General features: G+C 38.0%; 1 protein-coding gene across 1 annotated transcript in view; it reads left to right on the top strand.

The window, feature by feature from the left end:
- SMURF2 (SMAD specific E3 ubiquitin protein ligase 2) overlaps nt 1-11,978 on the top strand; it is a 65,531-nt gene extending 53,553 nt beyond the window's left edge. The window contains exons 11-19 of the mRNA XM_059828397.1: nt 756-966; nt 2,477-2,580; nt 4,120-4,234; nt 4,666-4,844; nt 5,301-5,438; nt 5,668-5,788; nt 7,236-7,437; nt 9,304-9,379; nt 9,681-11,978. Of these exons, the coding sequence (XP_059684380.1) occupies nt 756-966; nt 2,477-2,580; nt 4,120-4,234; nt 4,666-4,844; nt 5,301-5,438; nt 5,668-5,788; nt 7,236-7,437; nt 9,304-9,379; nt 9,681-9,780 (1,246 nt within the window). The 3' untranslated portion in view covers nt 9,781-11,978. The remainder of the gene's footprint in view (nt 1-755; nt 967-2,476; nt 2,581-4,119; nt 4,235-4,665; nt 4,845-5,300; nt 5,439-5,667; nt 5,789-7,235; nt 7,438-9,303; nt 9,380-9,680) is intronic.
- The last annotated feature ends 3,607 nt before the right edge of the window (nt 11,979-15,585 follow it).

The following is a 15,585-nucleotide window of genomic DNA, read 5'->3' as shown; positions in this document are numbered from 1 at the left end:
TCTGTTGTTTGGAAACACCATACTAAAAAGCTGTAAAAATATCCACTTACGCTGTACAAGAAATGACACAAGAGAGGACATCTCTGCAACACAATTAATTTACTTTTCCTAGTAAGAAGTTAGATTTACAAAATCTCTTAGAATTGCTAGTAAAAATACTTGTTTATCCGTGCCAGTTAGTTACATGTGAACTCCCACATTCCTGTGGTCCAGACTAGGCCAGGTACAAGGGACAAGGTCCTTGCCAAGCTGCCAGTACAAACATCTTTTTGTAAGCTTACTCTTTTTCAGACAAGCCATTTAAAACAGACTATGGTATTGACTGTAGATTAGAGGCATAGTGTTTGGCAGATCCCTGAATTTTAAAATGGAGGAAGGCAAAACACGCAAAGGAAATATGGAAACGGTATCTGAGAAATTCAGTGTCAGCAGCTTAGTAGTAAAATTGTATGGATAATACCTTATTATATAGTGCTATAACCTTTTACATACTTTGTAGAGAAGTACTAATAGAAATAGCAAACCCTAAAAACTAGTGACAGTTGCCAAGAAAGACAGAAGCATATGTCTTTAGTCAGCATAAACTCTCTCTGAATTTATGTTTTACTGGACCTGGACATTTTTACCATAATCACAGTAATAATCATAGTAAATTGAAAGTAGTTTAGTTGCTAAGACTTAACCTTTAAGAAACATCTGAAGAAAATAGGGGACGTATGACTTGAATATCTGCAAACAGCTGTGTTTGTTTCTAGCCGCCAGAATCAACTTAAAGATCAGCAACACCAGCAGCAGCAGCAGGTAGTGTCCCTGTGTCAGCTTCCAGATGAGGCAGAGTGTCTGACTGTGCCAAGGTACAAGCGAGACCTAGTGCAGAAACTCAAGATCCTGAGGCAAGAGCTGTCACAGCAGCAACCTCAAGCTGGCCATTGTCGTATTGAGGTCTCCAGGGAAGAGATTTTTGAGGTAACTTGAGAATTTGACCCATTTCTTAACATTGAGGGAAGGGGAGGAGGGTTGTTCATAACTGTCTAACGAAGTCATTCAGTTAGATGAAATCTTGGAAGTCCAGAGGTAAAGCTGGAATTTCACGGGTGGCAAATGGGAAGAGGAGGCATTTCAAGGGGATGATAAGAACAGTTGTGTACCTAAAGTAGATGTATTTACCCTGTAGAGAAGAAGAAAAACGAGGAGAGCTTTCTCTGTGGCTGGAGTTGTACAGACTGTGTCAGGGACTGAGGAAGGAGTCCCAAGCACTTCATGTGTTTGAAGATACTGTCTCACTTCCTTGAAAATAAGAACACTAATGTCTGTTATAGAGGCAATGTTACAAATTGAAAAGCAAGCAATTATTAATTATTTTTGACCTATTGTAACTTAAGTAAAATGACTATTGAATAGCATTCATCTTTGGAGTTTGGATTACTTAGCATCTATCTCAGTTATGGTTGATTTTTTTAATTTTTTTTTTCCCCAGAATCAGACCAATTTTATGAATCGTCTAGGTTTCTGAATGACCAGAGATGCCCACAGTGGGATATCTGCATTTTATTTTGTGACATTATTCAGCAGAATAATTCTGCTGGATTGATTAAACAGTTATAATTCATTGGAGAACAGTCTGTCTTCTTGAGAACTTTGTCACCCCATCCCACCCATCCCTGTTGCATTTTTACCCCACCCACAAACTTGATAGCCCCATTGTGTTGTCATAGTTTTTCCCAGCCAAAAAAGATTTGCGTTCGTCTTCCCTTTGGAGACAATCAAATCAGTTCATCATCAACTCAAAAAGAAAGGGAGGAAAGGCTGCTGTACAGCAGTGAAAATTACTTTGTTCTTGTTATGAAAACTGAATATGTTGGGTCTCAGACACACCTACCTCTTCTGTTCTGCAAAGCCAAAGATTGGGGCACTTATACCAGCCATAAATAAAAACTAGAGTTTTTTGGTATAATTCCTTCTTAAAAATTAGCATTTGTTTTGCCTCTTTCAGCTTTCTTTTTGTGTTTTCTTGGTAAAGTCTTACCAATAGAGGAATAATTCTGTAGATTTAGTGGACTGGCATTTATGCTTCTTGAAAGTTTGCACCTGTGTTATACCCAGAGCAGAAGCTCCACTGTTGGCTTTTCAGACTGTAAAAATTGTGAGCCTTTATGCAAAACAAAAGGAGTTTACTGACACAGATTTTAATTTTTTGTAAGTTATGTGGGAATGAGAGAGAGAATGTTCTGATCGCTGTACACCTTTGGAAATTTAACAGAAGGTGGTTCTTCTCACGGATCTCTTTTATTTGACAAGTGTTATCACATTTGTAGAAAACTAAGTAACAGTCTGTGATTTGAGAAACTGGTTACTAGCTAGGAAAATAATATCCCCTTCAGACACGGAGTCTGAGGCTCCCTTAATTTCTAATAAACAGTAGTAGCTTCTTGTCTGTGAATAGCAGTTAATAAAAGAAAGTGTTACGTGTTTACAGGAATCCTACAGGCAAGTCATGAAGATGAGGCCAAAAGACCTGTGGAAACGATTGATGATAAAATTTCGTGGGGAGGAAGGCCTTGATTATGGAGGTGTTGCCAGGTAAACACCCCATCCTCTGTCTCTTCCCCCGCACCCCAACCCCACCAACTACACCTGTGCTTTGAATCCTAAACCAGCCTTGTATCAGCTCTGTTTCTTTATGTAATTCTTATTTATATTTATTTCTGTAACAGATTGTATGTCAGAAAACTATATATATTTTTTCAGATAGTCTTTTAGAGGAAAAACTTCATCAAAAAAGAACTACTTTATTGCAAATAAATCAAAATGCATGTTAGAGATGCCATCAGACGTCTATCATATGTGCAAGACAGGCTTTTGGTATCTATTGAAATGACCGTATTTTCCTTTGGTCAGTAAAGCTTGGGTACCTGAGAATTTATACCACTAAATGCTCAGCTTTGTGGCAGAACTTTGATCAAAAATATGCTTTATTGCAAATTGTCACTACTGTTAGAAGCAAAATGTTAAAAACTAGCAGTTAGTAGGCAGCTAAAGTCTGTCGGGAGTCTATGAGGTTCTTTTTCACTTGCTTATAAAAAGTGACATTTATGGATTATATGAAGATACTCTTCACATGTTAGAACAGTGTTAGGAATCGTATTGGCCAATTGCACAGGTGCTGGTTTACTTCACTGAAAATAGTCCCCACCTTTGGCCTGTGGATCTACTCTCTCTAAATGAGCGTTGGCTCATTTGGGAGTGTTCATTGTTGGCACTGCATTCCATTTTTTTATCGTTAGCATTCATTTCAAAGTACAGACGATGCTCCCAAACAGCCCATCTTCTGCATCTGTAGTTGGTGCACAGCAAGTAACCTCTGGGACCTGGGCTGTTACGCTGCGTGGGTCTTCGTGAGTTTGCAAATGGCCAATAGTTTTCACTTCATCCATCCTACATATTTTAACGTGCTAATTAGCATAACTAGGAAAACAGTCTTGTTGAATCAATTACTACTAATTGTTTGATGATGATAATAATGTTTAAAACAAAGAAGTTACAGATGTGATTGTGCACTATTTTCCCAAGTATCTGCTAGTATTTTTCGGCACGGGTTTTGTTTCTGGTCTGTATGCCGTGGAGCCTTTGCCATCTTCCATACATGAACACAGAAGGACCAAGCTAGAAAGTGTTACAGTTTTCCCAGTTCTTAGACTACTATTTACTGATTTGTGAACATGTCATTAAAACTTTAATTAAATATGTCCATTACCTGAAGATGGTTTATATTAAAAGCTTTGGCTCTAACATCTCTGTAGTATAGTCAATAGAATACATAGTGTCCTGTCTTAGTGTGTAAAAGATGGAGGAGTATCACAGTCAGAAACTCTCTTGGAAATAATTAACCTCAAGAAAAATCTTGGAAAGCTGAGAAATAAGTCAGCTGTCAGGGGCTGTGTAGTTACTGAGCCAGTAAAAATAATTCTGATTTCAGCCTTATCTAAGCATGTTCAGAGATAACTTTCTTCACATTTATGTTTAACAGTAAGATTAAAAAACCCGTACTATTTTGAAAAGATTATCCTTGTAGGAATGCATTTGTCTAAAGTACACAATAAATTATTTTATTTTCTTCAGGGAGTGGCTCTACCTGTTGTCACATGAAATGTTGAATCCATATTATGGTCTCTTCCAATATTCCCGCGATGATATCTATACACTGCAAATCAACCCAGACTCTGCAGTCAACCCGGTATGACTGGTAACATGAGTTCTGTAAATGATCATTTTGTGACTAGAAATTAAATACATCTGGAGAGCGTTCTAGACTTAGGAACCTAATTCTCACATTAGTATTGCTAGAGACAGAATTTGTGCAATAATATGATAATTTCTTTTTAGTACTGATCAAAGAAACTTCTGAAATGTGTTCTTAATTTTCTGTAAGATGTCGATTTATGTTTCCTTTGGGAGAAATTAAGTTTATTTTGATTCTTAGTAGTAAGACTTCTGGACTGGAAGCAATATACTCAATGTGCTGTGTAAAAAACCAAACAAAACAAAATCTCTGGATATGTTTTTTTTCTTTTCTTTCCTTTGTATTGAAATTTTATTTCATATTCAGCAGATATAACCTGGAGGTCTTATTTAGCTGAATGGCTTAATCTCTTCTTTCAATTCTAGGAACACTTATCATATTTCCATTTTGTCGGACGGATAATGGGAATGGCTGTGTTTCATGGACACTATATTGATGGGGGCTTCACGTTGCCTTTCTATAAGCAGTTGCTAGGGAAGCCAATTACTTTGGATGATATGGAATTGGTTGACCCTGATCTTCATAACAGCTTAGTCTGGATACTGTATGTACTGTGTATTGTATCTCACAATGTTAGAATTCTCTCTCGGTTAACGTGTGATAATGTTCCTAAATCCAGTTGAAAGAAATCCCCTGCTCAGGCAGTTTTAAGAATCATCTTTCTTGCACAATTCAGCTTCCTTAAAGGCTTAGCATGCTCAGATTTGGGGGGTGCAGGGGGATAAATGATTACTGAGCTGTGAAGTGCTCAGTTAATAAATTTTAATTTATTAATTTTGCCTATTATTAACAGTAACACGTTATTAAAATGTAACATTGAAACTCTGAGAATGGTTTTAAAATATAACATAGTAAAAATGTATGTTTGCCTTTTGCTTCCAAGCAGTAATTTGAAATGCTATTGAAAAACTAAATTGTGATGTCTGTCAGATGTATTGTGGCTGTAGTATACTTGCAGAATATGTTTTCACTGAGTCAGTTGCTTATTTCTTTCCGCCAGTGAGAATGATATCACAGGAGTCTTGGACCATACGTTTTGTGTAGAACACAATGCATATGGGGAAATTATTCAACATGAACTGAAACCCAATGGCAAAAGCATCCCCGTGACAGAGGAAAACAAAAAGGAATATGTCAGGTACATCAACATCTATTCCAGAGTTTTTTTATTTCCCATGTTGGGGAAGAACTTTTACTTATTTGAAGTAATTGACACTGTTATGTTGTTGTTTTCTTTCTAAGTGGTAGTGCAATGCTGGTGTTGTGTGTATATTCCGGTCAGTGAGGCCATTTTTTTTGCCGGATAAATTGCAGGTTTATTGTATTTGAATACATCTTTCACAAAACCAATTTGCACTTGCTTGCAGACTTTATGTAAACTGGCGATTTTTACGAGGAATTGAAGCTCAGTTTCTGGCTCTACAGAAGGGGTTTAATGAAGTAATCCCACAACATCTGCTGAAGACATTTGATGAGAAAGAGTTAGAGGTCAGTCCACTAATGTTACGTTATGTCGTCAAGTGTAACAATAAAAGCCTGAGGCATTCTTCTGAGACCGAGTAACATGCAAAGTCATGTCCCTAGTGCTTTAGGGGTTTGCAGGTGCGCTGTTACAAGAAATACAGTTAGCACAGGAGGTTACCAGGTCACACAGTCACTGAGACTGCGTGTGCCTTCCACTGAGAGCTGTGAGAGTGTTTCTCAAGGCGACATTTCGTAGCAGCTGCAGAAGTGGTAGGAGACCCTCTCCTGTACCTGAAAACCCACCTGAACCTACAGAGAAGTAACTGCAGTCACCTCAGATTGTTTGAGTGCTACTCCAGCAGAGGTGGTGGCACATATTTCTCACGGTGCAGTTTCACGGTATTAAATTCAGTGCTGCCAGGAAAATAGTCTGTCACTCCCTTCCACCTTCCAGCACTTGCTCCCAGCCCTCCCAGTGCGCTGCGCTGACTTTGGTGTCAGGCAGCTATGTGGTTTTGCAGAGCTGAGTTATGCCAGACTAAACGGGCCCTGTAAATACAGCATAAGGAAAGGTGCTCTCTGGTGCTGTCACCGACAAATGTGCTACAAAATGTCAAGATCGGCATCCAAACAATATCCTCGCAAGGCAAATTCCATAGATCCCAAGCTTGTTTTAAAACTGAAATCTAATATACAGTCTGTTAGCTGTGGAGCTGAGGTTTTTGCCATATAATATGGCCACAAGGTAAATTATTCATGCTTTTTTCTGTTCACTGTACTAGAATGTCAGCGATTGCTCTTCTTTTGTCCTGAATATTCTCATTGAACAGCCGTGAGCCAGCCATACTGTTAACCCAGAATTATTTTGCAGATGAAGAATAAGAAAGGGGAAGGTCCAATGTTATTAATCACTAGAAAATGTCTTCATAATCACGTGCCTGTTGAGCTTGAACTCATCCATTGTGGATCTCCATTTTAGAAGTGCCAAAAGCTCTTTGTCCGGAGACAAGTCTGATTTGTATCACATCTGTGTTATGACAAGAACAGGATTACTTTTGAGGGTCCAGAGTTGGACCAGCCAAACTATACCCTCAGCTACACTCCAGAAAGAACTGTTGAGTTCAAATGTGAATTACGCATGCACTTCCACACATGGGTACAATCTGTGCTTCTGTTATTTAATTGACAGGTCAAGACACTTTCATATAAGCTTATGAAATGGTTGATTTTACTTTTTTTTTCAATTCGAACTGAGGCCATGTAAAAAAATGAATTGTGTACAAAGGTAAGATGAAAAAAAAAAAAGAAAAGTTATATTTCTGCATTGCTTAAGATTAGTGAGAGGTTATAATTAGCCTTCGGTATAAAATCTGTCGATTTTTCAATATCGGTTATTCATTATTTGGCTAGCTCCAAAACCGTGTTTATATTGATCAATGATGAAATATTTAATTAGATTTTAAATTTACAGCTCATCATTTGTGGACTGGGAAAAATTGATGTTAATGACTGGAAGGCAAATACTAGGTTAAAACACTGTACCCCAGACAGCAACATTGTGAAATGGTTCTGGAAAGCTGTGGAGTTTTTTGATGAAGAGAGGAGAGCGCGACTTCTCCAGTTCGTGACTGGCTCATCCAGAGTGCCTCTGCAGGGCTTCAAGGCATTACAAGGTAACGATTTTCCAGAAGGAACTGCAAATGCCTGTTCTCGGAGGAAGCAGTAGGACACATCACAGGAATATTAGCTGAAAATGAGGCTGGTTGGCTGCAAGGCGACTTTTTACGAGCGATTTTTAATGGTCTGATGAGTAGCAATTACAAATAGTCTTTTTTGTGTGTTTGTTTATTACCTTGATATTCAGCTGTAAATGGCTCTTTTGTTTCAGTTATGCACTTCCTTCTCTGGCAAGTTCTCATCAGCAGAGATCTTAGTGGAGCTCTCCTTATGTTTTTTCTGGAAGCCTGCTTTTTAATTTCTGTCTGTTACAAGCCCTCATCACCTGTACAGCTCTGGGACCAAAAACACCAACATGCAGTGTTCTTGCAGTTCTGACAGCAGGGGCAGTTCGTAATGCTGACTGCTTTTATTGTAAGAGTAACATAATCTCAGGCAGCCCAGGCGTCCGAAACCATCACCTTAATTACCGACCTGTCTTCTGAACTGCAGTCGAAGCTCCAGGTCTGCTGCAGCAGCTCTGGCTGCAACCCATGCTGCTCTGTTGACATAGTAGTTATCATATTTTACCCTCTCACAAGAGGAGAGAAAACTGCTTGGAGGAAACATTGAGCATAAACCATTTTAACAGGTAGAAGATTCCAACAGAACACAAATACTGTGGTAACAACTGCCCCATACAAAAGCCAGTTGCTCTAGAAATATATTTCTTCATTATCCCTTCGTTATCAGATAGAAGCTCTTGTTTTCTTTTTCCTCTGTTCTTGAGCTCTAAAACGTTCAGGTGCATTTGAATGTCAGGAATATTGAGTTTTTAAGACCCTAGTGACTTTAAGCAAGCAGCGTATGGTACTTGAAGTGGTAAGTGTTTAAATAACATTTGCAGAGGGCGGAAGGACTTGTTTAGGCAAACTGTGTAACTGTTAACCACCTCAGAACAGTCACAAGTAATTATTAACCCTACTATTGATGTGTACACTGTTAATGTAGTGGAGTGAGCTGTTTGGAGAATGGTGATGGAAGTAATACCAGTTGAACTTCATCTGTGCTGCAAGTTTTAGTATGACTATACTAGTAAAAGAAGCATTTCTGTGAGCAAACGAGGCCTGCGTTCCTACAGATTTGAACATGAAGGTTGTCAGGTTTTAGACGGAGTTGTACTAACAGAGCACAACAAGCTCACATTCTTACTTGACAGCAAAGAGTCCCCATGAGAAGGACTGACCCTGTGGGTTATATTCTTTGACGTCTGCCTACTCAGGCAAGAATTCCAGTTTTATTAAGGTTAGGGCATTTGTAACCTCTTCTGTCCTCTGTGAAATCTTCAAGGTACACTAAGTCTAAAAGACCGCTGTGCTGCAGTCTTTTTTTCTTTAGCAGAGAGATTAGGGAGATCTCTGTATAGTCAGATTAATTTAACAGAGTTATAAGAAGTTGGTATTGTGACTCTTCTATCAAATTTGGATGGAATTGGCCACTACTTAAGGGCAGTTGTAAAATGGGGACAGATACAGCTGCGTAAGTTTTGTTCTCTAGGAAGGGTGAGAGCAGTTACATTAAAAACTGTTAGAATTATATAGTGCACTGTGTAAAAAAAACAGGTATCTTACTCTTCCTTATCAATGCTTTGTTCTTGTTTATCTTTCAATGGTGTAAACAACTGCATAGTTATCGTGTGTGGGTGGAGGGGAGGAATCTGTCCGATAGGCACTGTGAGTTTAAGTTTTTTCCTGTTTATGATTTCAACTGTCTTTGTGCATAGCTACTTTTTTGTGGTTTTAGTTACTTTGTTGTTGCAGTGCAACAAAGAAATTTTATGTTATGCAATACAGTAGTAGTAGAGGTCTTTTCTGGATTTTCAGGTGCTGCAGGCCCACGACTATTTACAATACACCAGATTGATGCCAGCACTAATAATTTGCCGAAAGCTCATACCTGGTAAGACTTCTTTAGCTCTCTGTTGTGATATACAGATTAGGACCAATTTGCTGTCTCTATATTTTCAGCAGTCCTTTCTTTTCCTTTTTCCCCCCTCCTTTTCTGACATGATAAATGCTATCTGTTACAGAGTAGTAAAGGTGTGAAAACTAGAGATTGCTTTTATTTATATGAAGTTCTGTTGGCTTGCTAAGTATTGCTTTGTCATTGTTTCAAGTATGTTAAATGAAGCGTAAGAGAGCTTCACAAGGTGATGCTTGAAGTTGCAGGCGGTTGAAACTTCTCTGCCTTCTATCCACAGCTTTAACAGAATAGACATTCCTCCTTACGAAAGCTATGACAAGCTATACGAGAAGCTGCTAACTGCCATTGAAGAAACGTGTGGGTTTGCTGTGGAATGACCCTTCACAGGCTTACCTGAGACTCTATTTATACTCCTGTCAGCCAGAAAGCCCTTCCCTCAGCCAAGACTCAAGAAATGCTTGAAATACAGGAAACTTTCCCTTTTCTACACTAGGACACTGGGAGGGAAAGGACAACTTTGGAATTTTTTTTATATTTTTTTTTATTTCAAGAAAATAGGTTCTGTGGTTCCTGCCATAGGATCATTCAGCTGCTATTAAAAAACTAATATCTTGAACATACAGAATGCTGACTTTTCCTACATTTCAACAGTTAAGCAGTATTCTATACGTAAAGACTACTACTATTTTTGTAAAAGGTAATCTATTGTATTTGCCTACCTGATTTCTATTCTCAGATACCAAGACACAACTTCAGCAGTCGGTACAAGTCACGTTTCAGCCTGTTTTAAATGTATGATACTGAACAGCATCTATACCTGCTATTTTTGGAAAAAGTATTTTGGATTATTCTAACTTTGCATAAAATTGGCTGAAAGAATCATTAATCTTTTTAATTAAAGCCACTTACATGTTAACTGCATTTTCTTATAGTAAAACATTATATTCTGCAATGTAAATTCAACTTAAATGTTACCACAGGGGGCTTTTTTATATTTTTCAAGCATGAATTACAAATACGATGTTTCGGGGTCCTATTTATATCACTTGTCAGATTCCTTAAACAAAATTTCTAGTGTGAGTGGCACATACTGTATTTGGTACAGTACTTGTGTTAACATGTGGAATAGACCTTTTTTTAATGAATAGTAGACATTGTGATTTTTTTAAAACAGCATTTTTCTAACAAGTCTGTCAAGAGTATTTTTTGTTGCTTTTGACTTTAAACACTGCATTTTTCAACTTTAAGCATGCTGATGAGGTGATATTTGACAGCAGAAGCCTGTCAGCAGTTCGTTTCAGAACCCATCCTGTCCAGTCAACCAAAGTTTGTTTGAATGCAGCCAAATCACATTATATATTTGTTGATGCTAAAGATTTATCAGGTAAAACATGTTGTAATCTTTTGTCTAGCTGCTCATGACATGTGGGTTTAAGTTACAGCTAAGGAAAAATGGTGTATTAACTGAAATATGTGTAATGTGCTTGGAAAATGAGGTTTTAAGAGCACATAATTTATTGATTGTAGGGATGGAAGTAAGTATATATATGAATTATAACATGGGTTGATCTCTTCAAAGGGGAATAAAATGCACTACCAGTAGAGGGAACTGAACTTTGAAGTTAGTTTGGGAATTCTCAGTTAAGATCTGTATGATCTGCTCGTGGTGTGTAGATGAATCAGTCTGCTTAAGAGATGGTGGCATTTTCCTCTCAGCGCAGTGAATATTTGGAAAAAGTAGGCTTTTTTTTCCAATTTTTTAACTTAGGTTACAATTAATTATCAAATCTGCACTATTTTTACACTGCCAATGAGAAGAAAGTCAAGGGTATTGAAAATGCTAAAAGAATGGGATGTAAACAGCTGTTCCATTTTTGCCGTGTAAGTCCCCCGGTGAACTAGCTAATTTTCTGTCTGTTCTGTGGAGTTTAAACTTAACTTTGTTCTGCCAAATCTGACTGCCACAGTGAGTAAACTACTACTGGATGTTGTGTATTAGAATAGTGGGCAATGGACTGCTTTTGTAGAATTGTGGTAAGAATCTGGTGAGCCAAATCCACATGTTCATTTGATTATTTTTTTTGTACAGCTGTTGCTGGAAGGTTTGTTCTAAGAGACTTGCTTCCTGTTCTGGGCTGGCTGCGGAGATGAGGCTACTTAGGGATGTAAACATAAAGCCAAGAAACTTGCTTTGACAGCCAGGTTTGAAATAGATCAGACCCTTTTTTTCTTCATTTCAAGGGACTATTGCACTCATGTAAAATGGCTGGTACCTTTGCATCTACAGTTGGGATCCCTAATTCACGGCTTTCAGGCAATACTGTTACCAGAGAAGCTACCACTACATCTGTCGAGGTTGCCTGGGAGAGCTAAGTAGGCTGTTGCCCAGTGTGTTTCTTACTCAGTTCTGCTGCCTGTGGTTGGGACCACTGCTTTAGACACTCCCAAAGACCTCTTCTCACCCCTGCGAGTTCTGAGGTATGATGTGAATTACTATTTACAGAGACTTTACAGAGACAGGTTCTTTCGACCGCTGTTCACAGGATAGATACTCCAGTGTTGTATAAGTGATTGATTTTTTTTCCGCCCCCCCCCCCCCCCTTCTCTTCCCCCCCCGGCCTCTTGCTCAGGCTATGGCTGCAGCCTCCCTGGTCATGAAACGTGAAAAATTTAAAGTCCAATTTGATCCAGCTTTTGGGAGAAGTCAGGACTCTGCCAGGTGATTCAGAGGGGAAGGTATGCTGCTGCTCCTCCCTTTGTACCAGACAGCTCTCCTCAGCACCATTTAAAGACTGTCTCTGTAGTGTCTCCTGACCACATCTTCTATACCCACCTCCCAGGAACCTTCTCCCTGTCAGCCTACTTAGGCTGGTAGATTTTGGAATGCATAGTTATGACCACCCTTATGTCATAAAAGCTTTTTTGAGGAGGGAGGAGATGAGCTCTGCAGAATACACATTCTAGATCAGCTGATAAATACCATTCATTCTCACAGCAGCCTTAGCAGTACATCTGTTTGTTCTACCAAACATTTTGGTATGGCATAGAGAATTTTTTAACTGCCACAGATAAATATTGTAAGTTTAATATATTATAGGCAAAACTAGACATAGACAAATCTACATTTGACTTTCCATAGCTGACAGATGAGGATGAATATACCAAGTATTTTGAGTGCCTTTCTACCTTCGTAATGACTGAGAGCTTTAACTAAAGCACCTCATCACCTAGTCAGATGTTTATCTGAAAATGTTAAAGGGTTGATTCCTTTGCAAAATTTTGTTTCAAGATCATGTCAGCTACTTTCCCCTCAAAAAGGTGCTAAGCCTAATATTGCATTTTAACCTTGGACTTTCACCCCATGATTAATGTGAATATTTATTTCAATGTGTCCCTCTTACTGGGTTTTACTTTATCCAGTCTTTAGTTGTTTTAGAGAGATGTCACATCATGGTTTTATGCTGTTGCTTTTCATTATGAATGTTTAATTATGAACAGTGACTTTTGTAGATTTCAAATATACAGTACACAGTTGAGTTTCAGAGGATTTAATTTCTCGGTGTAAAGAGTTTTGTAATGGTGCTTTGTACAGTATGTATTCTAATTTTTTTTTGCACATAGTTTCAGTTTCCCTAAACTGATTTATTTGTACCAAATCTTTGTGTTGTACTAAAGTCCAGAGCACACAAGCCGTTTTTAAATTCTTGTTCTACAACACTACATCTGTATTGAACTTCTGGTGCGTTTAAACTGGCTGCATTGATGGAAGTAAAAGCTTTGCTTCTATATCATAAGTATGCATCATACAGCTTAATGTAGCATGCTCCAATTGCTTCAGATTTTAAACAGCACCACATAGTTAACAGGTGCCATTCGTTGTACTTTACACTATGTAGTAGGTTTCTGGCTCTGCCACATCCTCAGAGCTTTGTCTGTAGTTGTAATTAGTTTATACAAGTGTAATTACTCCTCCACAAACTGACAGTTTAGTTTATAATTTCCATTGTATTTATTACAGAGTGTTTTAGCATTGGTATCATTGTATTTTCACCCAGCTGTTACATGAGCTTTAACAAAAAAAAATCTGTATAAAATGGTTTTTAAGTACTTAATGTATGTACCCATGCAGAAGTTGAGCAATAAATTGTATGCTGTTTGCACTGTCACAGCATCAATGGTTTTAAAAGTTCTAAGTTTTTTTTAATTAAATATTTACTTCAAATTGTAACAATATCATTTTTAAGTAACTCAACTTTGTTTCAGGAGAAAATACTTAAAATTTGATGTCTTTCTACACACTGTTACCTACAATAATGTTCTGGTCAAATGCTAAATGTTCTAGTCAAACAAAAAAGGTCTTACTTTTGGCTTTCATGTAATGGTGTACATGTGTCTTGGCATTGGTGAACAGATGTCTCCTCTCAGAATTCAGCAAAGCTAAACCATCTTCCTTAAGGGAAGAAGAAAAAAGGTAAATACTTGTTAAATTTGATCAACCTAGCTGGTAAATATTGCCCCTTAGATAAAGGCTTCAAATTAGCCTGGCTTATAACCATTTCCAGGGAATTGCTGTTAAAGTTTCTGGTTTTGTGGAGGTTTCTTGTTGTTGTGTGGTTTTTGTGTTTTGGTTTTTTTTAGGTGAGGTATATCATGCTCTAACTGCCAGCTGTTTTGTTTAGTCTGTAAAAGCAGCATCTCCAGCTGGCGAGGGCTTTTTTTTTCTGCTTAGCTCTTTTTTCTTCCCAATGCATGAGTCTTAATTCACTGAGTGTGTTGTCAATTCCGTAACAGACACCATCTCATAGCATGCTTTAAATATTGTATATACAATGCAATTAATTCCAGTATGTTTATATCGCTTCTCACTCATGCAATTTTAAGCAAGAACTCTTCTACTGGAGCCTGCTTAAAATTACACTTCAGTTCATCCTCATTACCATGACGAACTATTTAAAAATTGCCATTTTGTCAAGCAGAGGAGAATATATCAGTAATGAGCTTCACTAATTATCAGCTTGGTTTTATGTAATTTGTTTTCAGTTTAAGTATTCATCCCTCTGTGTTTGCACCTTACAGGGCCCATAATGCATGCCTGTGACACTTGAACTTTCTACCAAACAATGTAGAATCATCATGTGCTATAAACAATACAAAGACAGGTGTAGTGCCTATTGTCAGCCCCTACTTGGCCTAGATGCAGACCTAAAGCTGAATGTTGGAATTTTTAATCACTCTTTACTCTAGCTTCATACTGACAGAACTAGAACTAATCTGCTTCTCCCTACAAAACCTAGCCCTTGCAAAACTTTTATCCAAATAATCTGCTTCTAAGAGCAACATGGTAAACTACTTATATAACATTACTATGACTCCCTTTTGAAATAGATCAATCGAAACAAAACTTTGCTTGTTTACATGTGGGCTTACATAGTTTTGAAAACCCTGTGTGAAATCCAACAATTGAAACACCTACAGAGCATACACCTATTAGTATACTCCTGTTGCAAATAATTAGGTTTCAGTTCTTGCAGAAGCTCATATTTTACTGCTTTGGAAAAATCAGTTTGAAATAGAAAACAGTGAAAATTCTTCTAATACCCTTGTAGCATGGGAAGGAGTACTTTGGTATTGCTAGCTTGTTGATGGCAAAGCATATAAAGCTGCAAACATAGTATTGTATAGAGTAAGTAGCCCTCCCTTGCCGAACACTAAAATTACTGATTTTTATGTCAGGTTTATTGCAGGTACTTGTCTTTTCACCGGAAGCTTGAACCACTGATGTTCTTCTGCTTGTTCTTTGTAAGCTTTCCACTCCAGTAATTTCTGGCTAAGGGTGTTAGTGCAGCTTTTCAACTCCACCAACAACAGAACCAGCACAGGCTTAGCATTCAACTGTGCCACTAAGATAACTTCACCAAAGCACACTGACTTCATCCCACTTCCTTTGTGTGGAGCTCAACATTATCTCAGCCTTGCTAAGAAGGTAGAAAGTAGTTTAAAAACTTTATTGGTGATCATAAAAAGTGCTGTAGAGATCCCAGGTATCAACAGCTACACCTCTTGTCTGTCACTTTGACATGTCAGATAGTTCAGAGAAAAACAGCCACACACCATCCTCCTGTTACAGCAGCTCTCAAAAGACACTCATCATATTGTAGCCAGAGAGAACTGCAGTGATATTT

The sequence above is a fragment of the Gavia stellata genome, chromosome 22 (genome assembly GCF_030936135.1).
Source record: "Gavia stellata isolate bGavSte3 chromosome 22, bGavSte3.hap2, whole genome shotgun sequence".
Lineage (NCBI taxonomy): Eukaryota > Metazoa > Chordata > Aves > Gaviiformes > Gaviidae > Gavia > Gavia stellata.
The sequence above is the reverse complement of the archived record's forward strand: the minus strand, read 5'-3'. Positions and strand labels throughout refer to the sequence as shown.